We start from the raw sequence: 27,368 nt of genomic DNA, 5'->3' as shown, positions 1-27,368 counted from the left end.
AAGGATTATGTCTAGTTTTTTTGTTGATTTGGGATCAAGGAATGTGCCCTTCACAAGGTATTGTCCATCAGTCATATTGGCATGACAACAAAACTTCCCAACCAGATGTTGGGTTCCTGTTTTCTTATCGGAGCTAGCAAGAACATGTTACATGGCCACAAATCTAAACCACAAAAGGTCCCCCCCCTTGAGGACCTTCTAAGGAGTTGCTGCTCAAGCCATAAATGCAGATCCACATGCTGGAGTATTGTGACTGCTTTAAAAGCTCAGTTGCTTTGCAACAACTAACCATGACTACATGTAAAATGGGAAGATCTAAACAATATCTGAAGCACTTATTGAACTAACCCTCATCAATATAAAACAGAGCAGCGGCAGCAGCAACAGTGACAAGAAATTCAAGCCAAAAAATCAAGAAAAGAGAACAAAATAAATAAATAAGACAGTATATTTGTACTTTATATGAATGAAATCAGCTAGGACCAGAACATCAAATCCCATCTTACATCCTTATAGCAGAGAAATTATAGACCCATTGGGATTAAAAAACCCACTAACATCCATTATCCTGTGGATTATGAGTGATCGGCACTACTTTTCCAAAACCAGGCTGAGGCTTTCTGTGCTTTTTATATAAATCCTGTTTGTTTATCCGTTATTGAGTTAACGACTCCCATCTGATTATCAAAACCAGCGTTGTGCCAGAACTATAAGTCCAAATGTAAATATTAAGCAAGAATCTCTTTGAACTACAATTTCAAAGATGTCTACGCTACTCTTTAATTCTGCACCTAACCTGTAACATTCTCTCTCTGGTCTCTTCCCCCTTGTCCCCCCATCCATCAGCAACGGGCATTACTGAGGCATCGCCCAAGACATAAGCAATCCTCCCGTGAAGTGTGCCCAGAACAAAACGATCATGAAGGAAAAGCATTAGCATGATGCACTCGACCACACGTGAATAAAATAGTGCACGAATGCACACTTGCAAACTATACCAATGAAATCAAATAATTTTCAATATTGTAGAGCACAAGAAGTTCATTGAAAGAATAGGAAAAAAAAGATACGTTTATAAGGGAAGTGCTTTCTGTGGCACCTCCAAAGAATGTCTAGAATTATCATCACTAAAAAGAAAGTGCAAATACTAACACTATAGTAATAGGTAATTGGTACCAATTACAATAATCTCATTAATGAGTGATGGGTATTCAAGATAAATTTTTGCTCACGAGTATATCTATAATTCCTCTTTTTTGGCAAATAATTTTGACTTCTTTACGAGGAAGGGATGATACTGACCCCAGCTAAAACCTGTGGTCAAAACTTGACTCCAATAGTTCAGACAGTTCACTCTGTTATCATCTTATGTTCAAACTATTCAACAAATGCTCGGATAGAACTTGGATGACATCTTAAAGGTTGTAACGTCTTTGATGACCTGTACAGCCTTGTGTTGTATTTCAGCCTCTTTCATATCGGTGTTGCAACCCCAAACCCGAACTGCAAGTCTACGACACTTTGGAGATGATTGTTGCAAATACATTTTGTACCAGTTGATAACGTCGGTCTTATGAATGCTATTGAGCTCGTCTGCTTCCTTCTTTGACAAGTCAAACATATACCTGTATATCAATAACATCAAAATTATTATTATGGGTGCCAGCAAAAATGGAGAAAGATAAATTATATATATTGAAAGTCATGATCATCTAACAGCATCTATCTTTGCACAAGGATATTGTCCACATGAATTCAAACTTCCCCTCATTTAAACAAAGCTTCCCAACACCCTCAAATCTCAATTGTATCAAACGCATTGGGAACAGAGAAACAACCCAGGTTGGAAAGAAAGAAACGAAAAATGGTAAACAAGTAAAAAAGCAACTGACCAGTGGGAAGAGAAAGCAAAAAGAAAAAAAGAAAAGAAAAATGTTGTGTGTAACCGCCCTTGGGGAACAGTTGGGGAATTGGCGCCCACGTGGAGATGAAACATTTGAATTCTCAAAACTCACTGTTGGGTCCATGTCTTCTCCACGAAGCCAACCCCTTCCCTTCGTCTTCTCCACTCCAGACCTGGTCTCCACAAACCCACGAAGCCACCATTGAAGCCCCCTTCATCATCTCCACTCAAAGCAACCCCTTCTCTTCTCCACTCAGATCTGGTCTCCACAAACCCTTCATTGTACATTTTCCTCTTCTCTTCCGATAAAAGGTAAAGATATCCCAACAAATTAACACGAGCAAAAGAATTAACACCTTTGAAATTTCAGCAATGATGTCGTGTCAAACAGAAATATCAAAACCGTTGGTTTGGAGACTCTGAAAGTAGTTTTCCAGTGGGGCATGTGATCCCATTCAAGAAGGAAGAGAGAAGTGATTGTGTCAGAGTTGGGTTCGTGGAAATTAGTCAATGGTTCAAGATCGAACTCCATGGCCGTGAGTCCTAGTTGAGGATCTCTCAGAACTGGGGCTGAGGTCCTTCAGGATACAAGAAGCAACACATGATTGTTTTAAAAAAAAAACAAAAGGGATAAAGAAAAGCAGGGAAAGTTGTTTGTTTTATGGTAAAAGAAGATGCGTGGACTTGAAATTCACTGCTTTGGTTGCAACTCTCTATCTTGTACTGTTTTTCTTCCATTCTTTTTTGGATCGATGTCTGCCAGCTGCTCCAGTGCTCTCTCTCTCTCTTATTGGAAAAGAAAACGAGGAAGCTAGGGGGTATGATCGGATGGTTCAGGACTTCACGAAGATGGGATCTTTTTTGTTATCTCGTTTCTTTTTTTCTTTTTCTTTTTTTTTTAAACATATCATCTGACGTGATTCCCCAGGGGTTCCCCAACCCAGTTGCCTATAGAAGAACTCAAAAGAAAAAGAAACAAATGAAAGGCACCTCTAGTTTCTCTAACACTATTGCTATAAGCTATACCACAACATATCCATTTGCTGTAGCATTCTAGCTTATTTGAGAGTTGGCATAAGGTCGCTTCAAAAAAAGTAAAAACTGGACTAGTTTACCCTGAACAAAAGTTTTCGGGTCTGAAAACCTAACTTTTTATAGAACTATAGTTGGTGGATCTGAAAATAATTAGATAGAAACTATGATACGCTATACCATATTCCCATATTCTATTCACACGCATCATCAACCTGCAATTTTTTGATCAATCAAGAAATAAATCTCTTATTCTGAAAAACCGACAGATTATATATGAATCATAATCTGGTCAACCACAACTGATCTTGAAAATAATGATTGCTCAAGAAAGTTATGTACATGATGGTTGTGATAATCCCATAATTAAGGACACCTAATGAAGTTTCATGTGCGTACATGACGTGGTGACAATTTCCATATATTCTCTTTTAAATTTTCTATCAGATGCTAATAATTACTAACACACACCTATACAGATCCCGAAAGTCTATGTTAGTACCTTTTATCAATAATTTGATTCCAGAACCGACTGCTTTCGTATGTGAGAGATGGGTCTTTCTCCAGCAGCTTTGCCACAAGGCCACTTCTGTAATTCTCAAAGGAATTATCATCAAGTTTATCCTGCAATGAAGGATAGAAAAAAATAAATAAATGTAAATTTTAATTATATAAAAAATGCAAATTTTATTGATAACAGTATGCATAACCCAAGTACATGGATTGTGTATTCTACGGGGCTTCAATTGTAGTATTGCAAATTGGGGTCCCACCCTCTTGGTTAAATAAGGAATTCTGGCTTGTCCTCTTGAAGTATAATCCTAAGTGTGGCTCGGACTTTCACTACGATGTTACAAATGTTATCAAAGCTAATCCCAATCAAATGTGTGAGACATGAGCTATGCCACTTGTGATAGAATGGCCTCAACAAAACATCAGGGATTTGTAGGGGGATATCATAATAATCCAAATTGAATAGAAAGGTGGTGAATGAGATCCTACAATTGAACTTCTTGCCTATCAATTGAACCGTTGACTGGTCCTTTTGGAATATAAGCTCAGATATGGCTTGGGCTTTCATTAGGTCATTACACACAGCACACCCTTGGCCTCCAACTTGTTCTTCAAGGTGGAGAAGGTGTTTAAAAAGGGGCTAAAATAATCCAAACAGTTGAGACTACTAACAGTAAGTAAGGCAACCATATAAAATAAAGAAATACTAAAATAGTCCACATGGCTGCAAGGGCACAACCCAGGCCGCACCGCAGCTACCTAGGTGCAGCAGCCTAGATCGCATGACCTGAGCGGCGCAACCCAAGAAGCAGAATTTTTTTTATAATATTCAGTATTTAAACAATTATTTAATGACACATGGCAGCAATTCTTTGGTGCTAACATGGCATTGTGACGGATTTCTATATTAACAGAATGATTGATTTTATCAAAGTTAAAAAGTTTTGGGAGTAAAAAGTTCAAAATTAAAGTTCAGGGATTAATAGTTGAAAATTAAAGTTCAGGGATTAATCTATTTAATGGGAAACCGCAAGGGCTATTTTAGTATTGATAAAGAAAACTTTGAGGCACCGTCTTCACAAATAAGCTAAAAGAATAGCCTTCTCAAACACAGAAGTGTGGCAGCTACAAAACTGTGAGTACATGACCTACGTCTGAAAGGCAAGCCCTGAAAATATCCAGTCCAGTCAGTCACAGGAAGATTGTTCCAACAAGCAGCGATTCTTATTTTCAGCAAGTCCAGCGGCATACATTAACCATTAAAAGAAAGACATTGACAAAAAAAAAAAAAAAAAAATAGAAGAAAGAAAAGAAAAGAAAAAAAATATCAGTATACACTATCTGTCACTAGAGGCCACCAAAATGCTGCGGACAGCCAGATATATGACGCAACTTCTCAGCAGACATGTTGGAACATATAATTAGTACACTAGTAAATATGCTAAGTAGCATGTAGAAGGAATGAACTTGAATTGCTTACCAGTAATTCTTCCAAGTTGTTTATGAAGTTGTCAATTCTCCCTTGCAAATAGACAGGGTTGTACTCAGAAGATTGAACAATGAAACAAAACCCAAAAACACGGTATGTCACTCGTGGGCTACATTGAACAACATACCCAAGCTGCTCCTTTGTCCTATATTCAAGTACAGTTAAAGAATTTTAAGAATGTATACAAAATCCAATATAAATCCATGAAGAAACTCATTTCCATTTGTTTAAAATTGTCTTCCAATAACAGATAAGTTCATAGCATGGAAAAGGGAGGCGAGTCACTCATATACATCATTCACACTAGCGGCACCTTAACACATTGTTGTATACCAGTATATACCATGACCCAATCAAAGAGATTCTTTAGACGAGTAGAGATATCTATGGACAAACACAACCATCAGGAACAAATAAATGTCGGCCCCATTTTTTTTCAAGTGATAAAATTCCTATCAATAAAGAAAATTGGCAAAGCCCGTGTACGCACAAAAAAAATTATAGACCTTCATAAATGCCAAACACCCTTCACTGCCCCCAAAAAAGAAGAGGATAAAAAGTGGCAATATTTTGGCTACTGCCTGCTGTTTAGCTCAGTTTTTGGAGCTAGAATTCAAAAACCAAATATGTAAAGCGTCATCCCTCAAAACCAGAAAAGAAAAAAATACTCCTACTTTCAGCATCAAATAAAATCACCTCAGCTGATTGAAAAGTGGTTCTTCCACAATTTCATCAAAAAGGTCTATCAAAGCTTTCAATTTGATCGATTCCATCCCAACATCATGCTCAATTTGAAAATAAAGCTGCAAGGCAAAACCAAACAGAGAAGAATGAGAGGAAACAAAGAAGTCAGAGGAGATCATTAAAAGAGAAAAGTTCTTGAAGGATAGATAGACCTAAAACCACAGTATCTATTTTCAGTTACCTCAACTACAGAGTTTCTTTCCAACTTATTCTTCACACTAACATCTCTAATGAGGTTGGCACCGTAGGGAAGATCGATAACATGTTCCTGATACCTCATTTCAACTGGTAGGGGTGGCACAGAGAAGTTTGCGCTAAATATGTTTGATATGCCGATTGCTTCTTCTTCTAACAAATTGCCATGGCAAAGTCCCTCAATGTATAGCTGTAGGTAGGACATGTAGATCAAAATGAATAAAGCCAGAATAAGAGCAAAAGTAGAGTAATAAGAAACCACTGAATTAAAATACTTATTTGATGTATTTCCATCAGTCGGAATTTATTACTAGTAGGGGCGTAATCAAGAACCTACAGCATTATACAGTATTATCAAATAGATTATAGATTTTGTGGACCTGGGAACGCAGCTCAGGGATAAATGCCTTCAACTGAGCAAGAGACAAGTCATTTAGAAAGCATAGCTTCTCATCTACATCATAGAAACTCTTGCACAGCACTTGCAATCTCGAGTATGATGAATGACTAAGAGGCCTCATGTTGGTATTTCTTAAAGTTCTCTCCATATCTTCTTTGATAACCTGAAAGTCATGTCATTGCGTCACAAATGAGATAAATAAGCAACCAATCCCAACTAAACACAAAATCAAACTAAAACCAGACATGCAGCCGAAAGGAAATGAAAGGATACATATATATGTACCTTAAAACGATCATTGGTTGGCAAAAAAGATTTGGCTATTACCAAAACTTTAGATAAGAGAACTGGAAGCTTTTCGTTGAACCCATATACCTTCAGTTCCAACTTATCGCTGGTAAAGGAAACAGATGTTTCTAACTTAGCAATACTGGCCTGCAGACATGGAATGAAGGTCCCTGTCACGTACAGAACTATAATACTATATATTTGAAGACAAATGTGCTACCAAAAAATGAGGTTTTTTTATAAGTAAAATATAAAGGCAAAAGGAAAAAATCAGGTTATTAACTGAAAGGGAACAGAATGGCCTTTATTGATGACAGAAAGTTGTATCTGACTAAATCAATGATGGACATCGAGCAAAGGCCTTTTTTAATCAGAAAAACACATATAGTATTTAATAGCCTTAAAACTAAAACAAGGAATAATGCGATGCTACAATTGAAGGGTAATATTAACCCACAATATTTGATAATATATAAGTAATAAAGTAATGGGTTCAGAAGTTTCTTTTGAGGCAATAAAATAATAAATATCGCATAGAAAAATATAGCCCCCTTGCCAGATAATAAAGAAGTATAATATGCAACTTCCAACAGCTGAAGAAATCATCTTCAGATAATTATCCAATGCTTTTCTAGTTCATGCTGTGAGCCACTAGATAATCAGCTCAATGATAAATACGAAGTCTTAGACAGATCATCACATAATAAAATGCAGAGGTTTTTCGTGGAAAAAATCCAAAGCAGAAAAACCTCCATCAGCACACAGAATCATTATTTCTAAAAGATAAGTTATTAACCTGATATAATATATATATATTAAGTGAAGTTACTAACCTGATATATAATCTCATTCAACTCATCTTTAAGAAGGTGAACAAATAATTCTGTCAAGAGACAGTTATTCACGTTATCATATGCCCCCTTCAAATTTATGCGGAAGTACGTATTTGCACGAGGAACTCTAAAAGTATTATCAAGCTTGTACCAGAACTTCATGAGCGGTTCATCAAGTATGCATCTTGGAGAAGATGCATTTGCAGGACCATTACATGTACTATTAGCACGAATTGAAAAATCACATGGAATGAACTCATTCTTCGAGGGCAGATGCAATAAAAGATCAATTTCAGGAGGATCCCTCCAAATATCCATCAAAGATGGAGAAATATCTTCCTCAGTGTAATGTGACCCAAACCAAGGCTCATGCTGTGAATCTGAATACGTAAAAGAAAAAGGGGGGTGGGGGAGAATGTTATGTAGCCCAATCGCTTTGATAAAAATATAATTCCAGCATCAGCTTTTGGATAAAAGGAATAATTTACGATAACAAAAACCACAAGTCCAACAGTAAGCGAAGAACAAAAAACATTTAACATGAAACTCCTATCATCCTTTTCAAAATTATATATCCCATTGAAGGAAAATTGAAGTTCACAATACTATAAATATCACTAATATCAAGAAGTGGACCTAAAGCTACCTGGCAACTTGAAGGCTTTTGATATTACATCAACCCTCATGTTTTCTGGTGTCAAGAAACCAAGAACATATTTTATCATTTCCTCATCCCATATCTTGTATACGTAGTCCCCATAAATAACATGCTCAGCTGGATAGAGGAGTAAATTCTCTGCATTTTATAGAAGAGCAAAAATTAAAAATGCATCAATTCTGAAGAGAAAAAGCAGACCAGAATAAAGCAATGAGACTGAAAAAAGAAACTAGCCAGATATTATTTAAAGATCCAATCAGCCACAAAGTACTAGATCCTAGTAAAAGTAACAGCAGAAACACCTGCAAGCTCTGCAGCATAATCATCCTGAGGTTGCTCCTCTGCAAATCTAAATTCCATGTTCCCAATATCCTGGAGTTCCTTAAATATCCACTCTTGTGGAGCAACTTGACGTAACAACTTAAGGTACTGATAGACAAAGCCAATGATCTCGAAAATCTGCAAAATAAGCATAACAAAATAGAAGTAAACGCAATGAAGCAACTTTTGGTTCACAAGTTAATATTAGCACTGAATGATGACTTCAGAAACCTTGCAAGTGCACCAAATTTCAGTAGTTAATGATTCATCACATTTCTAAAATGCCTCTAGCAGAGCACATCCAAAAATAGAAATTGTCTTTGAAAGATCACAAGAACCATCTCACTCGATAATAAAACTAACAAGGGGGAAAAATAATGTTATTCGTCTACAAAAAGGAATCTGAAGATAAAGCAATACATTTTCCAAGCCAGAATCAGTGAGGTGTATGGACATGGCAAAGATATAAGCTATAGATGATCGGTGCATTCCTTCATCACCAACACCTGCGGATAGAGATGTTGCCCATCCTCTAGCCTTTAGAAAGAAATGCAAGCTTCCCCGGCCCTCTGAAAACATCAAAACATGAGCTCAGAATAAAAACTGAGGGTAAAAAACATGTTGCTGGCCAATATTTTTCATTTTAATAGCATCAATTTGTCATTCTATGTCACTGCAAAAATTCAGAATTTCTCCCTTTCTTTGTAAGAAGGTGGAGGGTGGGAAAAAAAGGGGGGGGGGTTCTTAATCTTATTTTATTAATCACATAATTAGTCATAGCCCAGGTACATAGGAAGTATACAAGAGGTGAACTTAATTACAAGCTAAGCACTGCAAAAATCAGTATAGAAGCCATTAAAGCTAGTCCCATTCAATCAAAATTTTGTCGTTCTTATTTTCTTTTGTAAAGCTTTTATGTCATATGAAGATGAGTTAACCTCAACAGAGTTCAATCAAAGTTTTGCTTATTGTCCTAGTTCTCCTCTGGTTTTCTCCTCTCCACCTCATCTCAGCTTCTTGCTGATCCAGGGAGGAGGAAAAGCATCATCTCTCCCCTCCCCAGCACCCCCTCAAGCTACTCCTTGTAAAGACTGGGCATATGCCAGTTTCCCTTCTCCCTCTCCCTACTCATGAATCCATCAGTTATCGTTCTTATTTTCTTTTGTAAAGCTTTTATGTCATATGAAGATAGTTAACCTCAACAAAGTTCAATAAAAGTTTTGCTTATTGTCCTAGTTCTCCTCTGGTTTTCTCCTCTCCACCTCATCTCAGCTTCTTGCTGCTCCAGGGAGGAGGAAAAGCATCATCTCTCCCCTCCCCAGCACCCCCTCAAGCTACTCCTTGTAAAGACTCGGCATATGCCAGTTTCCCTTCTCCCTCTCCCTACTCATGAATCCATCAGTTATTCCACTTCCATCAGGAGTTTCCACCTTATGCATCTTTTTGGTACTCCGAGAAGGTGTCCTCCTGGCCCCCATTCCCCCACCACCCCCCTTTCCCCTCCCTTTTTTTCCCCTTACTTTTTCCCCTTCTTTTGATCTGCTCTTTTCCGACCTTTAAAGCCGCATACCCTATATGCACCATCCCCATACTCTAATCAACCTACACCACCATTTTTGCTGATCAACTGACCTTGGCCACACACTTTTGTACACGTGCATGGTCCCGACTCCTCACACACCAGACCTCTTGGTGTCACTCACATTGTATCATATGTTTTATTTCCATCTCCTCCCTCATGGCATGGTAATCAGTTATTTGGGCTATCAAAGACACACCCACGACAACCAAGCTTACGTCTATCCCATCTAGCCTTTCCTTGATGATCAAGCCTACCTTGGACACATCCCTTCTTCTTTTTTTCTTTTTTCTTTTTTTGATAAGTAAACACGCATCCCTTCTCAACCAACTCCTTGGTAGAATTACTGCCCACCAACTTTTGACAATCCCCAACACCAACCAACAATCAAAACACTGATGATATGGATTGCAGCCTCCACACCATGTCATGTGATCCTCGCTCTCCACATCAATGTCGCCCCCTACGTTTATCACTTGGATATGCAACAAGGGCCATTAGCACATATTAAAAAACCCTTGTAAAGGGCAAACTTGATTGTATTTGTTTCATTGTTATTTGTATTTGTGAATCATTCTCACTCTTTGTATATCATTTTTACAATACTCATACTAAGCATCAAGCAGAATAAGCATTCCCCTCTCACTGAAATATAATAATCTACATACAGAGGCACTCTACTAACATGTATATGTACATTTCTATCCATGCATGTGCTTATGTGTACAAGCGCATGTGTACAATTTGTTCAAATGTGATCATCTAAGATATGCCTGATGTATCTTACCATGCCCCAGGAGATGTGCTAGGTAATCTTCCAGTTTCTTCAAATACTCTCGATGAAGACATGGCAGTGTCCATGTTAAGTCCAGGATATGGACATCTTTGACAGCCTCTAACCTATAAAGTTTACCAGCTTTCCAGATAGGACCTTCTGCCTTAAACTCCAGATTTGCTTGAGAACCTTTTCTGACATTAACAAACAATTCCTTAACCCAACTCTCAAGGACATCCAGCGACTCTGCAGCATTACAATGTAACATGTATTAGCAATATTATATATATATATATATATTATAAGTAATAAGTTATTTCATTGATATATATATATATATATAAAAGCACACAAACAAATTGAAGTAAAATTTCTCATCAATTCCCTCTGGGTTTTTTCAATTTTATTTTCACATGCATCACGGGAATTAGCTATCTGTATTAGTAAAATGACCAACAATGTAACAATTAGAGCAGCCACATAGTAAAAAGAGGACAACAAATTTATTGCAGCAAAGAAAACACAAAAATGTACCTCAATTTTAAAGTCAAGGAACCTAATTCCCGTTTCTAAGGGCTTCTATGTTGTCAAGCATTTGAACTGCATACAAAACCTCAATCTATGCCCTAAGAGCATGCATCTAGATGAATAGATGTTGCTGCTGGAATCAAAAGTGGGCCTTTAACTACAGATAATAAATCGTAAAAGTGGTAACTGAATCATTACACCAGCTAATTGGAGGGTAGAATTTCTCTATTAAGCATAGGTTTTTATCACACAACCTCCAACCTCATGAATCCAACTATACTCCAACAACAAACACTATCTCCACCAAGAATTCTATCCCTACAAATACAAAAAAAAATTGTGAATTGGCAATGCCACATCCAGGACCTATCAACATTAGCATCACCCAGCTGCAAGTGCTGCCAAAGAGTGCATCAACACTGCCACCACTACCATCATCGTCATCATCTCCACCATAGAAATACAACATTATCTCCACAACACCACCATTACTGCTACTCCACCACCAGATCACCTACATCTGCCCGCTTCCATGTAATCCAATATAATCATTTAAAAAAAAGCCCTAAATGGTAAATTATACGTATCATGTCACTTATCAAAAAAATTATTGTCATCATCTCCACCATAGAAATACAACATTATCTCCACAACACCACCATTACTGCTACTCCACCACCAGATCACCTAAATCTGCCACTTCCATGTAATCCAATATAAGCATTTAAAAAAGAAGGTCCTAAATGGAAAATTATACTATCATGTCACTTATCAAAAAAAATTTGTGTATCATTTCTGGAGAATTAGAAGAGAAAATCCACCTCCACCAATGACAACAAGCTTCATTAATCCACCATGGTAGTGATCTCTGTACAATTTCAATATTTGTTCCCGCAAATTGATCCCTTTTTCCATGGCATCAACCAGGCTCTTCTTATTGCCTGCAAGCAAGCAAGCAAAAAAATGATAAAGAACTATATATCTGTGTATGTGTGCACGTGCGTGCGTGCATAAATGTGTAATTCATATAAACTGACAAATTCCCAACTGAAAAGGGAAACATAATGGATTTAAGCTCACCCCAAAAAAATCTATTAAAAGGGTGACCAGGTGCTGATGTATGACATTGAAGTTGTTGACAACGGCAAGCATCATTTTGCTGGACCTGGTTGAATTCTAGGCCCCATTTATAATAAATTGAAGTACACACCATCAGCAATAAGAAATATATGATGGTAGCACCATTTAAGTTAGAAAAAAATAAAGCTCTTTTAAAAGGAACAGTTGAAAAACATTGTACTCAGACAAGAGTGGCATGTACCTGAATCTACCGCAAGTACCTCTCTTTCCATGGCTTCAATTTTCACAAGTGGTGAAACAAAGAACTGAGAAAATCTGATTAAACAAAGAGACAAACATAATTGCTAACCACTCACGTATTTATAAATACAGTCTACCAAAAAATATATTAAGTGCATGTTTGGGATTGTGGTGGGAAATATAATTTATAACTTTAAGGCTTATAGCTTATAACTTAAGTAATAAGTTCTACTATTAAAAATTTATTTACTGTTTGGTAACCATATATTTAAAACACTTTCAAACACGTTACATTTGTTTGGAAACAAATTGAAAAAGTGCTTTATGAGGTAAAAATGACAATTATTTAAATTTTTAAAGATTATGACTATATCCTTGAAAATTTGAAAGTTGTAATTATCTTTAAATTGTATGGGTATTTTCATCCAATAACAGTCTTTTTAAAATTCAAATTACGTTCCATATTATCCAAAAAAGCACGTTTGAGGAAAAACATCAAAATAATGCTTTTCCTCAAACGTACTTTTTAGCTTATTTGACATTAAAAGTGTTTTAATATGTAACACCCAAATAACCTAATTTTTCTATTAAAGAGCTTTTAAGGCTATTTCAGCACTTTTTAAGACTCTTATTGTAACCCCAAAAAGTCCAAACATGCCCTAACAAATAATTGTAAAAACGAAAAACTTGGCCAACACAACTAGAATTTCAAGCACCACAGGACCAGATAGCAAGCTATTGGAAATCCATATTGCAATTGCAACAATCAACCACCATACATCAAGTAGCATATATGTATTTTTTATAAGTAATAATCTTTATTGATTAGAAAGAAATTAGGCAGTGCCCAAGTACACAGGAAGTATACAAAGTGAGACACCTAGTTATATTATAGTGAGCTGAAAAGAAGATAAAAACTCATGAACATTCCCACCCTTCAATACAATAGCATAAAACCATTGGAAAAGAAAGGATACAAAAAAATTCCAGATATCCCCCACTACCCACTCCTTGTTGTTAAAACACCTATCATTCCTTTCCGACCATAGGCACCATATTAAGCACAACAGTATCATCCGCCACACTGCTGCCAGTTGAGTGCAGTTGTGAGACCTATTCCAGCATGCAAGTAGATCTACCACACATTTAGGCATTACCCAACTCAGCCTGGCTCTACTGAGGATACCAGCCCATAACTCCCCAGCCACCTCACAATGTAGAAGCAAATGATCTATCGATTCCCCACTCCTTTTACACATGTAGCACCACTCCATGACAATCATACCTCGCTTTCTAAGATTATCAACCGTTAAAATCTTCCCATGAGCTGCTGTCCAGGTAAAGAAAGCGACTTCAGATGACACTAACATCTTCCATATACTCTTCCACGGAAACGATATAGGCTGTTGGATTGTCAAAACCTTGTAAAAAGATTTAACAGTGAACTTTTTGCTCCCCGTGTGAGTCCCCAACATACGGTCACCCCCATTTACTCCTAGCTTTGCTGAATACAAATAGCTGTAAAAATCTACCAACTCTTCAAGTTCCCAATCTTGAGCGTTTCTTGAAAAAGTAACATTCCAAGTTACCATCCCATTGGCACGACATAAAACTTCTGATATTGGGGCTTGCTGATTACCAGCCATGTTAAATACAACTGGAAATGCAGTACAAAGAGAACTCTCACCACTCCATGCATCAAACCAAAAGCGGGTTCGTGCTCCATCACCCACCTCAAACTTGAGATGTTTTTCAAAAGTGTTCCACCCCTTTCTTATGCATTTCCATAGGCTTACTCAATGAGACCCCCTACTCTCTTTAGAACACCATCCCCCCACTTACTACCATACTTGTGACCAATGACCTCTCTCCACAACGAGTTCCCTTCCATATGGTACCTCCACAACCACTTCCCTAAAAGTGCCTTGTTAAAAACACACAAGTTTCGCACCCCCAACCCCCCATGCGCAATCGGACAACTCACCCTTTGCCAATTCACAAGGTGGAATTTGAATTCCTCCCCCATGCCACCCCACAAGAAAGCTCTAAACAACTTTTCAATCTGATTGGCCACCCCCGCCGGTAACGGGAAGAGAGAATGAGGGTATGGGGGATGATTGGAAAGGATGCTTTTAATGAGAGTTAATCTCCCCCCCTTTTGATAGGTATAACCGCTTCCAACCCAATAATCTTTTCTCAATCTTCTCTACCACTACATCCCAAATACTCTTTAATTTATATGACACCCCCAAGGGAAGTCCAAGGTATTTCATAGAGAGAGAAGCAATTTTACAACCCAATAACTCCGCTAAAGAGGTTATATCACTCAACTCCCCTACCGAAACCAATTTCGACTTCCCCAAGTTCACCTTGAGTCCCGAGACAACTTCAAAACACAACAAAACTGCCCTTAGAGCTTTTGTCTGGCCACTAACAGCATCGCAAAGAATGAGGGTATCATCCGTGAAGAGTAAGTGAGAAATAGAGCTAACATTACTATTGCTACCCACTAAAAAATCGGCAATAAATCCCCCCCCTTACGGCACCCTCCACCATGTGACTAAAAGCCTCCATTACAATAATAAAGAGGAAATGGGATAGCGGGTCTCCTTGTCTCAAACCCCTAGAAGTCTTAAAAAAACCACAAGATCTTCCATTGACTAAAACTGAAAACCGAGCGGTCGAAACACAATGTTTAATCCATTCACACCACCTTTCCCCAAAACCACATCTTCTGAGCATTTAGAAGAGTAAGTCCCAACACACATGATCATAAGCATTATCCATGTCTAGCTTGCAAAGGACCCCCGGGGTTGCCTTCTCTTAATCGGCTGTCCAAACACTCATTTGCTATCAAAACTGAATCCAAAATTTGCCAGACCCGAACGAAGCATTTTGAGGTTTGGATATGAGTTTGTCCATCACCAAACTCATACAATTAGTGAACACCTTAGAGATGATCTTGTAAATCCCGCCTACCAAACTAATAGGCCGGAAGTCTTTCAATTCATAGGCTCCAACTATCTTCGAAATAGGAGCAATGAAGGTAGCGTTAAGTGACTTCTCAAACTTATGGCTAGTATGAAAAGCATGAAAAATCTGCATCACTTCCTCCTTCACTATATCCCAACACTCTTGAAAAAAAGCCATAGAAAAACCATCCGGGCCCGGGGCTTTGTCTTTGCACATACCTTTTACCACTAGATGCACCTCCTCTTCATCAAACGGCCTCTCCAACCAACCTGCTACATCCGAATCCAGCTGGTCAAAAATTAAACCATCAAGTTTAGGGCGCCATTCTACTTTTTCAGCAAGGAGATCCTCATAATACTGCACTATATGTTCTTGAATATCTTCAGGAGAATGTAAGACATTTGAGCCAGAGTGGAGAACTTCAATAGCATTGTTACGTCTATGAGAATTAGCCACCTTGTGAAAGAACTTAGTACATTTATCCCTCTCCTTCAACCAAAGCGCCCTTGATTGTGGCCTCCAAGATATTTCTTCCATCAACAAAAATTTTTCAATTTCAGTCACCACCGCATTCTTCCTTAACAATGAAACCTCATTAACTTCCCCTTCCTCCAACGCATGCAACTCCACCCAAAGGAAATTTTTTTGTACTTCTGAAAACTTCTTCATTCCACTTCTTTATATCGGACTTTAGGGCTTTAAGTTTACCCGCCACCATGAAGCTAAGAGTGCCATCAAAAGAATAACCATCCCACCAAGCCCTTACCTTTTCTACGAACCCTTCAACTTCCAGCCACATATTCTCAAATTTGAAGGGGTGCCTACCCCCATGCATACCACCATGAACAAGCAAAATTGGGAAATGATCAGAGCATACCCGTGGCAACCTTTTCTAACATAGATCTGGAAAGTGCATCTCCCAAGAAGAAGAGACTAGAAATCTATCCAGCTGTGACCCCTCTCGGCTATTGGACCACGTATAGGCCCCCCTCTCAACGGAAGATCCACAAGATTCAAGTCAAAAATCAGCTCTGAGAAAGATTCCATTGCACCTATCGACGTAGATGCCCCCGCCCTTTTACTAGGGAGCCTAACAATATTAAAATCTCCGCAAAAAACCCACGGTAAATCCCATATAGAATGAAGACCAGCCAATTCCTCCCACAAAAAACTTCTTTCACTATCCGCATTGGGACCATACACTCCCGCTAAGGCCCACATCCACCCATCCTCAATGTTTTTAAAAGTTACAACTAATGAGAACGATCCAATACAGTCCTCAACCATCTCCACCACACACTTATCCCACATCACCAACACACCTCCCAAAGCCCCCAATGAAGCTAAATAACTCCACCCCACAAAGGATCAACCCCAAAGGCTATGAATTATGTATCTATCAATACCACAAAACTTAGTCTCTTGAAGGCAAACAATATCGACCTTCAAGCTACAGAGAATGGATCTAATGCAAAGACGCTTATTCACATCATTAATCCCCCTTACATTCCAAGACAGGATTTTAAGCATTAATAAAAGACAATGTCCCCCTTCCCTTCGGCCTCTCCCTCCCCACACTTCCATCCTTATTATCGTAATTAATAGAACTTTTTAGGCATTTTAACTCCCAATCTTGTTTCACTGCTGATTTCAAAACCGTAGTTCTCCCTGCCTCTAACGCAAGTAGAAGGGCCTTGAACTGATCTTCAAACTCAACACGCGTTATCCCCACACACTCATGAAGTTTCTCTACTTCTTTTAACACCCAGTCCGATGAAAAACTGTACACCGGCTTTGGAGAGATAGTGCATAGAGGGATAGGGCTATCCATCTCTTCCTTATCACCCTCTGCACCACTGGTCACAATATCTATAGGAAGATCCGTCAACTCAGCCTCTAGCCATCCTTATATTTCCAATAACCAAATCTCCTTGTTGATGTGCCCCTTAGATAGAGGCTCAAACACCCCTCCCCTTCCACTAGCAAAACCCGAGAGAGCACTGTTTTTTCAACCTCCCATGCTTCCAAAATCCCTTCTTCCACTTCTGGCTCGAGAACCACTACCTGAGTGAAGCCTAAAGGTTCGCCAGTGACCACCGGCATGGTCTGTCCGAGTATCAGCAACCCAAAAGAGAGAATGGGCTCAACACTTGGTTCCGCAGTTTCCTCCATGAGAAGATGCAGATATGACGGAATGGTATGAGCATCTGTGACGGAATGGTATGAGCATCTGTGTCGATACTGGCACCACAGAGCCTTTGCGTTGACATCGAGGCAGCATCGGCAAACTCCGTCGCATCTTTCTGTGCAGGTTCTGATAGCTTGGAAGCAAGAGTGCTATCATGGATGTGCCGAATACTGTCACCATGTTCTGATGAAGCCTCAGCCGACACCATGACTTCATCCGATGGGACGACAAGCGGCAGCGAGACCGCCTGAGGCCTCGTCTATCCACGACCCGCAAGCCAGATCCTTCTTCTATCACACCTGGGCCTTCTTCTAATGCAACTGGGCACGGGGCCTTCCCCTTTCCTTTCATTAAACCTACCTTACTAGCCCACTTGGCTAGCCCTAGCCCAAACCGCACAAACCCAAGCCCCTTTCCTCTTGCCCCAAAACGCACCACTTCATCAAAGTGACCTTATTAGTTAGCTCTCCCAACTGCTTTTCGATATCAATCAAAGAATTCAACCAAAATTCCTCTTTCAAGCCAACAAAAGCTTTGTCATCCCCTTCACCACACCGAATGCCTTCCGTAAATGTAACGCGGTCTAACCTGGGCAGACCTGCCATCTCTGGCCACTACACATCTCAAGGCCCCTCAAGCCGACCTTGGAGTGCCACCCTATACGACGGAAGCAAATGAGGAGAAGACCTCCATACACGAATTACTCTATTCCCCCCCCCCCAAAAAAAAAAAACCAGAGGATGATGCAGAGAGCTCCTTCAGCATGTCTCCAAATATCCTCCAACCTACCCCATCCCTTCCTTCTGAGATCACTATCAAACCTTGCCGCTTCACTTGGCCGTACTCTGAAAGGGAAAAAAGTCTCCCATAGGAGTTACGCTGTCTCTGCACCACCAAGACCTAAGACCCACTCCTTGATCTGTAGAACTCAAATATGCCCCCAGTGGCTACACCTTCCTTCACCATGATTGCCAACCATCCCAAAGATTCTTGGTCAATAGAGATATATTCACCGCCCGACAACTACTCTCCGTGATTCTCCACCACCTTTCATTGACCTTCTTGCAATCAAAACACTTTTGGTCATTGATAACATTCCTATTTGAACCCATCACGACACAAACCAAAGCTAAACACCGCAAACAAGAGAATAAGAAAAGGACAATCCCCGGCGAGATAAACTAGAGAATAATTCCCCTACCGAGAAGAAGGAATAGAAAGAAAGTAAGTCAAAAGATCATCTCCGGCAAGAGGCGCCAGAGATGGGAAGAGAGGAGAGAAAAAAGTGTAAGGTAAGTAATACATTAACTGAATAATGATATAATCATATGCCCCGTGTACTTGGCTATGCCTATTTTTAATAAAGCTCTTATTTACTGATAAAAAAAATACTATAATCGACTTGTAGGGCATTATCAGACTGTTCCATTCATTGACCTTATAGCCTTCAGTTCAAACATCCTCTAATACTGTGAGTCTGTTACAAAAGAGTAACATAAGCATCTTAAACAAAGAAATTTGTCTTGAATAAAAAAAGGACTTCTGTTCCTCCATTCATGCCATAAGTACGCAAATTGATATTTTCGAAGTTTAAGATGCTGGTAGAAATCATCAAGACAGGAACAGTATCTGAGGTAAAAAGCATAGAGGAAACCACAAACTAGCTTGATCGGACAAAAGAGAAAATCAGTCCACTTGTCAATAGATAAATCAGCATCTACCTTTTCAAGGCACCCTTGAGAAACTCTCGTTTCACTTCAAAATGGTAGCAGGTATGCTCGGTTTCTGTGTATGCATTTGAACAGCCTCCATGCTTGGACAAGTAACTATCATACTAGCAAAAGAAAAGAGTCAAACCGGTTGGCCAAACAACGTGACTTCAGCCTTTAGCACACACAATCAATCTATGTTTTTAGCTTTGTATTACTCTTAATTATTATTATTATTATTTTTTTTGGGGGGGGGGGGGGGGGGGGGGGGGGGTGTTGATGCATGAGACTTTTGACCAAGTAAAAGAAACCAAAGCATTGAGATCAAGGGGAAACTTTTTTATTAGAAAAAAGGGAATCAAGGTGAAACTGTCCATAAGTATCAATAAAAAGAAAAAATTGTCACTCCACGGGCCTTATGCCCATCATATGCAGGTTGTGCATTCATTAATGTAAAACACAAATCATCCATAATTATCATACCCTGTGGCAACCAGATTTATTCCACATGATATCAAAAAGCATAAAAAATAAAAATAAAAAAGTGCTCTTCAAGTAAGTATAGCAAGAATTTCCTCCTCGTGATTTCCTTCTCTTTTGAAAGAAGTGTTCTAAAAATATAAAATTAACAAACAGACCTCATTTTCATCTGGATATTCAGCACTCCCCATGAAAAGCATGTGTTCTGTAAAACAAGTAATATTTACATCAAATTTAGAATTGCCAATGCAAAATTGAATTGGATGGGGAAAAAAAAAAGAGTCATCTCTCGGGCAATAAAAATTACAAATAAGAAGCAATAATCAAAATATGATGTCTTCTCATGAAGAAATGTGGTGGAAATTGGAAGAAGACTACAAATAGAACTGGTCCAACGGAGACAGGATACTAAATCTCAGTTTGACCACTTCCATACTGAGCTTTTTTTTAGAGTACAAGTTCGGCTTAATAGCATAAAGGCATTGTGAAAATATTTCAGCACAGTTCTTTCGTTCTTAACATGAAACATTCAAAAGTATGACCCAGTACTGCATACCTACTATTAAGCTTTAAATCCTGTCTAAGTAAGCATCCAAGATACATACGCAGCTAGTCAATCCCCCTCCACAACAATCCTCAATCTTCTCTCCTCTTTCCACCAATTCTTGAAGGTTCTTAGGAGCAATCAGTCTCTTGATAATTCATAACGTTTGATATCAAAGATGCAATCAATCTAACATAATCATTCCCGTGGGTGTGGTTTTCTATCCAATTGATCATCCTCGAGTTTTTGGTGCAAAGGAGGGGGTTGAGAGAAAAAGAATACATTTATTTTTATATATTATTTAAAGTAACTTTATAAATGATAAATAACCAAACCTAGAAAATGCGCAAGCCCCTGTGCCTCGAAAGGATCAGAGAAGCTGCCCATTCCTACACACATTGCTGCCGCTGCCTGCAACAGAGACAAAATTCAATTAACAAATCAAGTCCAATCCCAGTAGTTTGATGTGAGTAATTAAAAGAACGCAGTCTTGACAACAAGAACAAAGGCACACTACGAAACTCCGTCAGATCAAGAAGTCATATAGATGCAAGGAGTGCCAATTAACGACACGATCACACGAGCATATGCAACTTTTTCTTAACAATAAAATTTTTCCGAAACGTCCGAGTTATTTTATTCACAATAAATCTAACAAAAAATAAACTGGAGCACGCAGCAGTCCCACCAATCTTAGATTTGTGATTGACAACATATTTTCGGCTCCTTCACAGCATTTTCCGTGGAAACCACTGGATGTTCAGATAAACGACAATATAAAGCGAGCATTGCAGGTTTGAAGCTCCCTAGTTCTTTACCCTTTCCTATCCTTTTTAGCAACCAAACGGTGAATTTATCAACTTTCTGTAACTGTTCTTCGAACAACTGCTCCCAATATCAACTGGATATTGCGAATTCGAAAGTGAAAAAACAAAGACTAACCTTCTTAGTCTGAGAAGAAGCGCCTTTCTTTCCTTCCCCTTTAACTTCATGGTCCTCCCCTTCACCTTCGTCCTCGTCTTCTTCTTCCACTTCTTCTTCTTCTTCTTCTTCCACTTCACTGTCATCGTCCTCTTCCTCTCCTTCGCTTTCATCACCATCCTCATCGCACTCCTCTCTTTCTGCCTTGTCGTCGAGGGTTATAGGAGGCCCATCTGGGTAAATCTCGGGATCGTGAACCAGAAGGGCCCGGAGCCCATTCTCGAGCTCAATGAGCCTGTATAGCCGCCTATCGTTCGGAGATTTAATGACGATATCGTCCGAGCGCAAAGTGCAGTGACCAAAAGTACCCATGGTTTCTTTCTTCGACGGAGGAGGAAGAGGGAGGGGGCGAAATGTGCAGGGTGTGCCAAGTGTCCCTCTCCTTCTCAGGACTCGGAAGAAGATGTTTATGCCAAAACCAAAAGGCAGCGTGTAGAAGGGTTTTGGAGAATAATAAGATTCGAAATATAGAGACCGCAACGCTTGACCACCAGGAGGATGCACCTGGTGGGCGGCTTGCAGCAACATACCCCCCAATGAAAATAGGTTACTTGGTTCGTTCGCCTTCCCACCACGGGCTATGGGTCATGTTTATTTTTTGTCTTTTTTTTAATAGGTGTCATTTTTCTTTTGATACACCAAGAAATTAAAAATATATATATAAATTATAAATTGGGATGGTTATATATAATAAAACTATATATTAAACAAATTTTACAACATGTTATATAACAATAAATCACATTAATTTATAAATTTTATTTTTATAATATTTTTTTAACGGTCACTTAAAACCCTTAATAAACAGGTCCTCAATATTTATAGTTAGATTACACTTTTTTATTGTATGATATTTTAATAATAAATTTTTGAAGCAATCTATAATTGGATTATTTATACAATTATCTTCACCACGGCTAACTACAAGATCATGCTAATTATTTAATGTCACCTATTGATTAAGTTGTTAGGCAATACAATTGTTATCAGGTATTTTTAGATATCTTAAGATCTTTTATTTTTAAATATTATTTAAACATAAAATATTTTTAATTTTTTAATCTAATCATCATAACGTTTCCAAACTCTCTAACAAAACATAAAAATTAATATTATTTTTTCATATTTTAAAATAAAAATAATATTTAAATAATTTTTAACTTTATAATATTTTTATTCAGTTTCTTCTCTTATTTTCTAAAATTCAATAAAATATATTAACTCAAATAATTTTATTACTATTCATAAATATAGTAAGATATTTTTATTATCCAAACGGGTGATAAGATTTAACTTTTATGTTGTATATATTATATAAGGGTATTTATTGGTTTTCACCCTATTCTTATATAATTTTTATTTAATAATACAATTATACGGACAAAAAAAAACTAGAATTAAAAATTATGCTACATACCTTTAAAATGTGTGTAAGTTTCATATTCACTTTAAAAAAAAAAAAAACTATTATTATAAATCATTTTTTTATATAAATCACAAATTTACCTACTCTAAAGTAAATGCATGCTATTTACTCATCTTAAAACTAAATCTAATTTATAATTCAATAATTATTCGCACTACATGCAAGCGCTTGAAGCCAAGTGAGTCACGTGAAAACCACGCGACTTTCATCAAACATGGCAAATAGCAATTTATAAAGAGTAATGATACCCTTATTACCAATTACAGCTCGTTTACTATCCAAGTCTATGTGGCTTTATTTATGAGAAAAACTCCAAGCCAGTCGTAGAAATGTGATTTTTACACCAACTAATAAACATTAGCCACATAGGAGGTGCAGGCTTCAAACACCTACACCCGCATGCAAGAATCAGATTCCCCTTCCCTTTAGCCCCCTTCCTTTCCCCTTTCATTCGCGTAGCCCAGGGCCCAGTCCCTTCAGAACACAATTTTGACGAAAGCACTTTCAAAGCCCCAACCTCGTTAGAGTACTAGAATTGGAATTATTAAATTTATTTTTAAAATTTGATAAAAAGTATATATTTTTTATAAATCTAAAATCTTCATATTTATAATTCTACATTAAATTTATCAAAATAATAATATAATATTATTTTTTTAATAATAATATTTTTAATTTTGTTCTTCATATTTTATAATTATATTAACCATATGGACATTAATAGTTTAATTTAATACTTAAATAATTGATTCCCAACTAATTTAGAATAAAATATCTATTAAAATTAAAATAAAATATTAGTTTAAATGTGGAATAGTAAATCTTCAAATTTGAAAGAAGTGCAATAATTACTGTAACTCAAAACTTTCCAAATACATATTTGATGAATTCAATGTAGGTTCATTTTAAATAAATTCATCGAAATTTAAAAATGTATTAACTTTTGATGAAACCAATACTAATACTCTAAGGGACACAAGGGCTAGGATTTGTATACGAGGGACCTGGTCAAGATGCCAACAATATATTATGGGCTAATCACCACAATGAAGGTAATTAGGGTTACGAAGACATAGTAGAAAGTCAGAATGGGGTATGATTACGTGCACATCATTTTCATCACTTTCATTCAAGTGGAATGCGTTAATTGTTTCTGAACTCTACTCTGCTTAAGGAAAAATGAAAGTCCATCCTATGAAATAGGCGTATTAGGGGAAGGCATACAAGAGCCTCGAATTGTTGCGTAAAACTCCACAAATTCTGAGACAAGTTCTGTTGGTTTCCACTGGAAGAATATATGGACAAAAGGTTGTGAAAGGAAATCCATATCTCAGGTTGAGATTCTTGTTTTTTGTTGTGTGATACAATCTCTTAGTGATTTTTGTTGTGTGATACAATCTCTTAGTGAAAAAGTGTTTAGTCTTTCTTTTTAGATGACGCGATGGCGAGATCAAATGAGTTCTCTCTCTCTGGTATGTTTGAGTTCTTTGGGGGTGATGATGATTTTTTAGGGGGTGAGATCAAATGGCCGTTTTTTCTGGAGGCGAGATCTGGGTGTGTTTGGTGCAGGGACATCGATTCAGTGTAGATGTGAGAGGGAGAGGGAGAGAAATAAATTGCTTTCATCACCTATATGCAAGTGCAACACACACTTTGGTGAGACGCCTATGTGGCAGCACCTGATTGGTATGTGTAAAAACTTAATTCCCACTCGACCAGCTGGGAGAGCTACCCTTTATTTATTGGGTAATGATACCGTTGCGATTAGTTCACTACTCATTTATTACTTGTCCTGCATGAACTATTTCCTCATTTTCTCCATAAAGCTGAATGCTCCTTTATATCTCCTATTATCACTCTATGTGTCAGAATATGTGAAGTGGATGATGTGATTTTTGTTGAACACAATAGACAAAAACTTTGCCTCGTGTCCAAAATGAATCATGTTGCAGCTTACCTCTCCTTTTATTCTCTCTCTCTCTCTCTCTCTCTCTCTCTCTCTCTCTCTCTCTCTCTCTCTCTCTCTCTCTCTCTCAAACTAGATTTGAAAGTTTCCTTTCCCCTGCGCCACCATTGAACGGCGCCGACCACAACCCACATGCACAACCTCACCCACAAGTCCATATGTTGAGCCCACCAACTCACAAGCCCACGAGCCCAAGGAAATCAATATCCATGAAACGAAGACACTTGCAATGATACTCTTCATCAATGTCAACACAAGATCTTATATGATAAAACCAACTCTTTATTTCAATTATTTTTCTGCTTTACAGCTGAGCACAAACAAGCAAAAACAAAACAACAACAACTCTAAAATCACCTTTTTTTCATAAATCTATAGAGCTCTCAAAAGCATGAAAATCACTCATCATAAATCTAAGATTTCTCTCATTCTTCTCTCATGCCTCCTACCATCTCCAGAGGGAAATGTGGGAGAGAGGTTCTGGTTCGTGAAGGAATTAGCTTGGTCACGTTTGCCGTTGAACAATGGCCGTGGCAAAGGAGCAATGCACTAGAAAGGAGGAAGTGAGAGGTGCAAAAATGTTAAGTTTGAGGATGTGTTTTTGAATTTAAAAAGGAAAAGAGTTTTAGGCCTGGTTTGATTATCAAATATCAAACTATCTCATCTCATCTCATCTTATCTAATCATCATAACTTTTTTAAATTTTAAAATTAAAATAAAATTAAAAAATTATATTATAATAATATTTTATTTAATTTTTAAGAAACTATTTCATCTAATATTTTATAAACAATATTAAGAGCTTAAAGCATTGTTAATGGATTATACATATGTAAAGGAAAATTTTGATGAATGTAAGATAAATTTAGATTTTGACTATTCCATTTACATAAGTCTCTATAATGGAATAATTATTTTTTTATTATATAACAATAAAATGAATTTGAATTTAGCTATTCACATCAAATCTCCACATTAGATTATCCATTTATTTATTATATAGTAAAAAGTAATTAATAATTTAAAAAATATTGAACTTTTTTTATTTAATTTATTTTATCATATTTTAATTATTATTTTATTTTATTTTATCATATTTTACTATTTAATTTAAAAAAATGGAGAGAAGTTTGTGGATGTAGATGGAAAGAGGAGAGAGTGTTATAAAAAATAATAAAATAAGTATTTTATGTGTGTAGAGTAACCATCAAATTTGATTTTAGTTTTAGAATTACTATAGTTACCCTTTGCTCAATCCAATGTGGACAATTTTATCATCCTAGTAGCAAAAAATGACAATATTTTTAGATTTAGATAATTCAGTGAGAGTCCATATCCAAAAGTTATCTCACTTTTTAACTATTAAAGGAAAAATTCGGCCGCATCAGATTATCTATAACTAAAATTTGTAACTTTCACCTATAATAAATGGAAAGTAAAAGATTTGATATTTACTGTATACGAAGTAAATGTTTATTTTATTATTTTTCTTTAACTCTCTCTCTCTCTCTCTCTCTCTCTCTCTCTCTCTCTCTCTCTCTCTCTCTCTCTCTCTCTCTCCTCTGGATATTTTTCAAAACAAAACAATTGATGGCACTTTTATTTCTCTCGATTTATTTTTCCTATTTTCACCTGTCTTATTCATTTTGTCATTTCGCCTCCTATTTTCACTTTTCTTCTATCCAACATCATTTCACATCGTGAAAGTAGAGAAGGAGGTTGGTATGCACCAGGGAAGCCACCGCACCACCTGAGTCCCTTCATCTCCCTGTCTCTGCTTCATTTCCTCATTGCCCCTGCAGTCGGGGGAATGATGATTGATGGGTATCAATCGAAACCACCTAAGACCGACTTCCCCAGCTTGCAAGTATCAAAGTACACAACGGAAGATGTTGTTGAGTCAATGATAACAGCGGACACACCGTTGTAGAAACCAAGGATCCCTTTAGTCTGGAAGGTCTTGACAATGGCATCGAAGGTGTTGGCGTAGATTTGGGATGCGCCTTTAGTCTATAGCTTGGTTTTGATAGTGTCAAATGGGTGGAGATACCGTTGCGATTAGTTCACTACTCATTTATTACTTGTCCTGCATGAGCTATTTTCTCATTTTCTCCATAAAGCTGAATGCTCCTTTATATCTTCTATTCTCTCTCTGTGTCAGAATATGTGAAATGGATGATGTGATTCTTGTTGAACACAATAGAGAAAAACTTTGCCTCGTGCCCAAAATGAATCGTGTTGCAGCTTACCCCTCCTTTTATTCTCTCTCTCTCTCTCTCTCTCTCTCTCTCTCAAACTAGACCTGAAAGTTTCTTTTCCCCTGCACCACCGTTGAACGACGCCGACCACAGCCCACTTGCACAGCCTCGCCCACGAGTCCATATGTCAAGCCCACCAACTCACAAGCCCACGAGCCCAAGGAAATCAATATCCATGAAACGAAGACACTTGCAATGGTACTCTTCATCAATGTCAGCACAAGATCTTATATGATAAAACCAACTCTTTATTTCAATTATTTTT

General features: G+C 37.6%; 1 protein-coding gene across 1 annotated transcript; it reads right to left on the bottom strand.

Moving 5' to 3' along the window:
* Positions 1–1,044: 1,044 nt before the first annotated feature.
* On the bottom strand, positions 1,045–21,985 carry LOC122291810 (nardilysin-like). Its single transcript, XM_043099792.1, has 19 exons — positions 21,415–21,985; positions 20,808–20,883; positions 20,087–20,133; positions 19,461–19,573; positions 12,580–12,653; positions 12,339–12,434; positions 12,080–12,199; positions 10,743–10,976; positions 8,797–8,945; positions 8,358–8,514; positions 8,044–8,193; positions 7,398–7,777; positions 6,562–6,711; positions 6,257–6,439; positions 5,863–6,066; positions 5,634–5,740; positions 4,929–5,082; positions 3,438–3,559; positions 1,045–1,625 (listed from the first exon to the last, which is right to left on the bottom strand). The coding sequence occupies exons 1-19, from the start codon at positions 21,979–21,981 to the stop codon at positions 1,382–1,384; spliced, it is 3,327 nt and encodes a 1,108-aa protein (XP_042955726.1). The 5' UTR covers positions 21,982–21,985; the 3' UTR covers positions 1,045–1,381.
* Positions 21,986–27,368: the final 5,383 nt, after the last annotated feature.

Source organism: Carya illinoinensis, chromosome 13 (assembly GCF_018687715.1).
Source record: "Carya illinoinensis cultivar Pawnee chromosome 13, C.illinoinensisPawnee_v1, whole genome shotgun sequence".
Lineage (NCBI taxonomy): Eukaryota > Viridiplantae > Streptophyta > Magnoliopsida > Fagales > Juglandaceae > Carya > Carya illinoinensis.
The sequence above is the reverse complement of the archived record's forward strand: the minus strand, read 5'-3'. Positions and strand labels throughout refer to the sequence as shown.

Bases quoted from the DNA above. Each gene is read 5' to 3' on its own strand.
- LOC122291810 (XM_043099792.1), bottom strand. From the start codon at position 21,981: ATGTTGCTGCAAGCCGCCCACCAGGTGCATCCTCCTGGTGGTCAAGCG. The intron at 10,977-12,079 runs GTGGATTTTCTC...GTAATGCTGCAG, and splicing joins GCTTGTTGTCATTGGTGGAG to AGTCGCTGGATGTCCTTGAG. The intron at 1,626-3,437 runs GTACTAACATAG...ATTGATATACAG, and splicing joins AATCAAATTATTGATAAAAG to GTATATGTTTGACTTGTCAA.